This window comes from Patiria miniata, unplaced genomic scaffold, assembly GCF_015706575.1.
Source record: "Patiria miniata isolate m_02_andy unplaced genomic scaffold, ASM1570657v1 HiC_scaffold_9, whole genome shotgun sequence".
Taxonomy (NCBI): Eukaryota; Metazoa; Echinodermata; class Asteroidea; order Valvatida; family Asterinidae; genus Patiria; species Patiria miniata.
The window spans coordinates 2,189,828-2,196,611 of NW_024037076.1; the positions used below are offsets into that span (position 1 = coordinate 2,189,828).

General features: G+C 38.6%; 1 protein-coding gene across 1 annotated transcript in view; it reads left to right on the forward strand.

Annotated features, from left to right (window-relative positions):
• LOC119720132 overlaps window positions 1-5,821 on the forward strand; it is a 66,229-nt gene extending 60,408 nt beyond the window's left edge. Inside the window, exons 7-8 of the mRNA XM_038189687.1 lie at window positions 857-959; window positions 1,986-5,821. Coding sequence (XP_038045615.1) covers window positions 857-959; window positions 1,986-2,072 — 190 coding nt within the window. The 3' untranslated portion in view covers window positions 2,073-5,821. The remainder of the gene's footprint in view (window positions 1-856; window positions 960-1,985) is intronic.
• Window positions 5,822-6,784: the final 963 nt, after the last annotated feature.

A 6,784-nucleotide genomic window follows, 5' to 3' on the forward strand; every position in this document is an offset into this window, starting at 1 on the left:
CTTGACTCCAGTGTGCTCAGATATCGAAATCCTCTTGTTCGAGTTACTTGTAAAGCACCTTTTCCCCTGAAGGCACGGTTTAAAGATTCAAAAAACAACCTTGAAAAGATGGATTAAGTTATGCATTTGGGGCACCTTTTAATGTTGTATTGTTAAAAGATTTAATTCTCTTGGTTTTGTTCTTTCCTCGACAAAAATGTAATTTCCTTATTAATAAAACAATGAATAAAATGAGCAAAACATTAAGTTTTTACACTCTAGAATGTATTCTTAATTTGGCATTTTCCGTGATAAATGTTTCATTGCCGTGGCAGCGCAGTCACACACTGGAACTTTGCTCGAAGCCCAACCGGGATTAAATTTGATAAGTCGAGGGAGATCCCGAAACGCCGTTTTAAAATTCAATCGCAAAGGAAAGTTAACTTGAGACGCACGTATGCATAATATGCAAGTCTAATTTTTGGCGTGGGTGGAAGGGGACGGGTTGGTCGTTCATATGAACCATTGAAATCCAATCTTTAGTTGACCTACATGTGGTTATTGTGACAGTGTTCTAGTTATTGAAATCATTAAGTACATTTACCTCTCAGCACACTAAAGACTGTTTATTCATGAGTTTTGAAAGTTTGGCTTTTGGGCTTATATCTGGGTTAAAATTGACAATTGAGAAGTGGGCAAAATGATGATACCGGTAGGAGAGTGTGTTGACTTCTGAATATTTATTATGTTCTTGACAGTTTAGAATCCTAACGTCAATCACAGTGCTTAATGTTCATCTTTCCCCCACCTCAACCACTCTTATCCACATTTGTTTTCTTTTTTTAACCTGTTTGCTATTTTTCCTGTTTTTTATCAGGAGGGAAAAGGGTGAGATGCAACAGAACGCATCGGATTACGACTCTGAGGAGGAGAACGAAGATGGCGACCTGACGGTGTATGAATGTCCAGGATTAGCACCGGTAAGACTGACGCCCTGAAGCCCCGCCCTGAATCCTAAAGCCCAACCCACATTCTTAAGTCCCACCCACTATTCTAAAGCCCCACCACCATTCTTTAGCACCACTCACAGTTTTTAAGCCCCACCCACAATTCTGAAGCCCTACCCACAATTCTTAAGCCAACCCACGTTCCTTAATCCCTGCCTGTCATTCTTAAGCCCCAACCACCATTCTTTAGCATCACCCACAGTTCTTAAGCCCACCCACAATGTTGAAGCCGTACCCACAATTCTTAAGCCCACCCACGCTTCTTAAGCCCCACTCGCCATTCTTAAGCTCAACCTACAATAAGGAGTGGCCCTGCCTAATGTCAGGATTGGCCAAACTGATCATCAATATCATATTTGAGCCATCTACCATCGTTGGTGATCCCACATGTTAGTAGGGTTACTTCAACCCCCCCCCCCCACTACCACTAGAGGGACAACACCTCTCAGTAATAGGATTGTTCTCCGAAGCACTTCGTAAGTTACTGCGTCATACAAGCGCACGCACCACTGATCACTAGCACCCATTGGCTAAACACGCAACTTTGCATTATTTCCAGGGCCCAATTTCATAGCACTGCTTAACAGCCAACTTTGTACTTACCGAGCCTCCATCTATTTCATAGGGACTGTTAAGCAGTAAGCACAGCAAAAGCACGCTTAACCCCAAAAGAAAACTTTGCTTAAATCAGTGACGTAACAATAGAAATCTCTACATGTATGTGCGCGCAACCGTTAGCATGAAATAGTGCTTAAGCAGCAGCATGATTTTCTGCTATAGTAAGCACAACTTTTTTGCTTACTGTTAAGCAGTGCTATGAAATTGGGCCCTGTTCCCATGGTTCCAATGATTTTCAACAATACTCTGTGTGTAGTGGGCATGGTTTAAGTTGACGTCATACTTACGAACCGAATTCAGCCCACCATTTAGTGTGACTCAAAAATCCAAAAAGATCAATCCTACCATCAGGCTGTGACAAAATGTTCTTTTTCTTGACAGACGGGCGAGATGCAAGTCAAGAACCCCCTCTTCAATGAGGACAGACATTCGGAGCCCACCCCGGAGACCGAGGAGGAGAAACAATAATGATGATGCCCTCCAACGGACTACCAGTTACATTGCCATGGCAACCGGGGATCGCATCTTCTTAAAAAATAGGAGTACAGTACATCATCATGCTGTTACTGGCGGGGATCTCATATGCGGGTTTTTTTTCACACTGCAGCCATCTTGGTCTGGATCCCAGAAGGCCATGTGTCGATCAATGTGGCTTTGAGGCAGCGCATCGTGGGCACCAGCCTATCTTGGTGACCTTATAGATGACTGACGTGTAAAAGAAAAACATTTTTCAAAATCTGTTTTACATAAAGGTTATTTCTCCTTTTGATACACATATTAAAGTATTCACTTCCACGTTCTGGAGAAAAAAAATGGTCTTAATTTTCAATGCATCGGAGAACGGATATTATTGGTGGTTCATTCACTTCTCAGTTGCCATGGTACATGTATTTTGGTTTCTTGACAAAAAAAACCTGCGTTTTGTTTTCAACTAGGCATCAAGTACTTAATTGTGTTGTGCCGAGCTTGTTTTTAGTTAACAAACAAAAGTATTATTTTAATGAAAAATCAAAACCACAAATTGAAGTGAATCTTGCGTTTATTTATGTTGAAGCAATCATTTTTGAAATGCTGCGCTACTTTGCTCTCAATCGCAGAAGAAGACAAAATTGGAAAGTGACAAAGCGGATGATTGTTGGGACAATTGTAACTTATAAATATATTTATTTTAGCGTAGTCTAAATTGTAAAATGCAGTGCATTTGTCATTCCTGCACGACTGTTAAGAACATGGGTTGGATTTTTAAAATAGCTGTAAAAATCTACGTTGGTTTTTAAAATAAGTTTCCACCCCAAAAAAGCAATTGTGTTCAACTGTAACAAACAGAAAACGCTCAAAGATTGTTTTGGGTTTTTTTTCATTCCATGAAAGCTAATCATGCTGCGTGTAGTGAATTTTCACTCAGCGAAATTACAATTCTCAAATTTAACTACAATTAGACAATTTCGATTCTGGTTATATCGCTTTGAATGCTGGATATAATTATTTGATTCCAAGCACAAACATAGCTTGTGTTTTTTTCGGCAAAAAAATTGCTTCACCGAAAGTACAGTACTTCCTTGAATATTCCAGCCAGCATTTTTCAATGCAGATACGATACTGACAAAATAAGAAGTTTTAAAAAATTCAGAAAAAAACATTTTCAGCATTTGGTTGCCGACGTTCACAAAAAAAACACAAAATTGCTAAAAGTGAAAAAAAAGGAGGATTTACAGGGGTTTTGTTTCAGATTTGCGATACCACACCGTTAATGTGTAGTTCTTACTTGTGTATTTTTAGATGTAACTTATTCATATTTTTAATCCTATTTGTGTGAAATTTAGCCTCACTTATCTACCCGTGGATCTCAGCGTTTCTGTTTTCATGATGCATTCTCTGGAAATGTAATTATATGTTACCTACTTTTATTTCATCCTTTCTTTCTTTGTTCTCTTATTTTATTACAAAATTTCTATTTTTCCCCTTCTTGTTATAGATGCTTACAACCCATGGGGTTAAAGGAGATTGGTAGATAAGTGAGGCTAGAAAGGATGGAGTACAGGTTGAGGTCAAATATGTTATCAATGCATAAAACCCATTGAGTGAACTTTGTTTGAAAAAAATGGCCAATATTGCTCTCTTTTTTTCCCGTCGGTTTAGAAAATAATCCAGGATAATATTTGACTTGAACCTGTTTGTTGGGGGTGGTTGATATTAATACTTAAAACAGTTTTTCGTTTTGTGCAATGTAAAAGTCAATGATTTGTGTCAAATTTATTTTGTTAAAAGAGTTAGTTTTATTTTATTTGGTTATTTTTCAGTTGTCTCCACCGCATGTTGTGTTCATTGGCAGATAATATCAATGTGAATTCTACCGTAAATTCCTCCAAAAAAAATTCTGCTTGAAGATAAAATATTTCCCTTTCCAGTTGCTAACCTGTTTGAGGTACAGGGACAACAATAGTATGACACTGTTTGAGTCAATTGAATACCGAAGTGCGACGTCAGCTTTCGTTGTTCTGGTTCACTCCGGTTCGCGCGCTGATGTCTTCACACACTTAAGCTGTGCGCACGGAACAGAATACGCAGCGCACTTCGCCCTACTTGTGCCAAGAGTATAGAGGAAAATGCTAACGCGCATTCCTGTAGTGGCTGTGGATATTTCTCAACACTGGACTAAAATTGTGTGTATTCATTCATTTATTAGTTCAATACGGAGAATATCAGTATCCTGTGTATTGTATCCAAGATAATGACCAAAAATGTCTTACCAAAAAATTGTATAATTTACATCCTTTCTGCCAGTGTGACACAACATTTACATTTTCTTCTGTTATTTTCTCTCTTTCTCGCATTACTTGATTCAAAGTATATTTTCATCAAGATGTTATTATTCATTCTTACGATAACAATCATCAACCATTCCTTGCTATTTGTATAATCTGACATTGTATTCCAGTCAATCAGGAGATCATGAATTATTCATTAATTATTGACTACAGTAATGAAATACTGACAAATTATTTGGGAGAACATTAATTAATTTTGTTAATAAATCACAGGGAAATATAATATCTGTATATTAATATATATGTGTATAGATATAAACATAACAAAACTGTAGTATGTACATATTAATGTTTCATGTGAGATTATGAACATGTATTGCAGTGATTGAGCAAAAAAATGAGTTGTTTGGACCGGGGCATTATCATATTTGCATTACTTTTGCATATCGTTTACATATTTTTGCATAAACATTTGCATGTAATTTGCATGTCATAATGCCCCAGGTTTGAATATGTAAATTAGCACACTGTGGCTTGGTGTAAGTTGAAATGTATATATTAGGAGAATCACTGTTGATGATGAAATTGTTAAAATAAGTTATTTTATCAAGAAACATGACCTAATTGTAGATTAGTGACGACTTAAAACAGAAAATGATTTGGCTGTAATGGTTAAATATAGACACACTGTTGATGGGCCGGCTTCCCATTAGAAAACCCTTCACTGTGCATACATCAAGGCTACCTTTTTAAGAAAACGTGAATAATGCAGGAGGTTGTCTAACCCTTGTCCAATCAGATGCTATAGTTGTTAACATGTGGCATGAATATTTAATAAGGGTTTTTCCCAGTCGACGGGCAAATTTTATCTGGAAACTGATTTCTTAAAAAAAATTCCCCTGTTAAGTTTCAATTCCAAAACAGATCTTCCAGAAAGACTGTTTGCAGTGCAGTCATCTATTGGGTGTGTTCTTTTGCGCCATATGAATATGCATTAGATGACTCTTATGCATTCATTGTTAATGAATTAGCATAACAAAACACACCTTCAAAAAGGTTGCAAAATGCAGAGTTAATGTACATTTACAGCCAACCTCCTAACTTTAAAAAGGTGATGTTTGACAACTTGTTTTTAATTGGCTATGGTTTTCAAAAGAAGCACAACTCATGCTAGCTGACTGCACACTTTCAAAATCCAAAACGTAAAAATTGTGGAAAAATAAGAAAAATTTGTACCTGACCTGATACATGAATTTTATACACGGAGTTTGGGTCCAAATGCAATAGTAAACCAGCTTTGTAGCAGACAGTTTAATGTGCAGTTATTGTCATACCTAAATTGTACATGTCAAACTAAACAAACTAGAGCATGGTGTTATAATACAGTATGTCACCGTCTGTACTGTTAGAAATAATAAAAGACAAATAGAGCACGATAATAAAAAGAAATTACTTTTGTGTGGTTTTTGTTTGTCATTTTGTTTAATAAAAATGTAAAGGTATAGTCCATTATTTGTAATTTGTGCATTTTGTTCATTTGAAGCAACAAAAGTGCTCAAAATCTAAAGGGTGCTGAACAATTGAACTGATAAAGTTTTAACTCGGTGAATGCTGTATATTCCAAGAAAAACGATAGATGCAAATGATGGACTGTGGCTTTAACAAATTTAGGACCTCGCGATCAAGAACCTTCTTTTGAAAATCTCTTTATACAAGATTTTATCACAAACCCTTGCGAATGAAATATAAATCATGACCTTTTAGCGCTACCTTTGACCAAATTCGTAAACTTATAAATATATTTTTTGCCGGATTTTTAATTGATCGCCCGTAGCGGTCGCACCTCAAGGGGCGAGCCTTATTAATCTCCCCCAGCGGTACGTACCTCTGGGGGCGACCGTTGTTTGTCGCCCTCAGCGGCGATCAATAACGGTCCTCCACAGCGGGAGTTCCGCTAAGGGAGACCAATAGTTGTTTGTCACTACGGACGACTGTTGACCATAAAGTACCGCTGCCGGCGACAAGTACGTGTACCGCTACGGGCGACTGTTGTTGAGCGCCCTCAGCGGTACGTACCGCTACGGGCGACTGTTGTCGCCCCTAGAGGATACAATTTCCGCTACGGGCGACCAATAATTGTCGCCCCCAGCGGAACGTACCTCTGGGGGCGACCATATTGTCGCCCCCAGAGGTATATATACCGCTACGGGCGACTGTTGTTGAGCGCCCTCAGCGGTACGTACCGCTACGGGCGAATGTTGTCGCCCCCAGAGGATAGAACTGTCGCTACGGGCGACAAATAATTGTCGCCCCCAGCGGTACGTACCTCTGGGGGCGACCATATTGTCGCCCCTAGAGGTATGTGCGTTTCTGTATACCGCTACGGGCGACTGTTGTTGGTCGCCCCCAGAG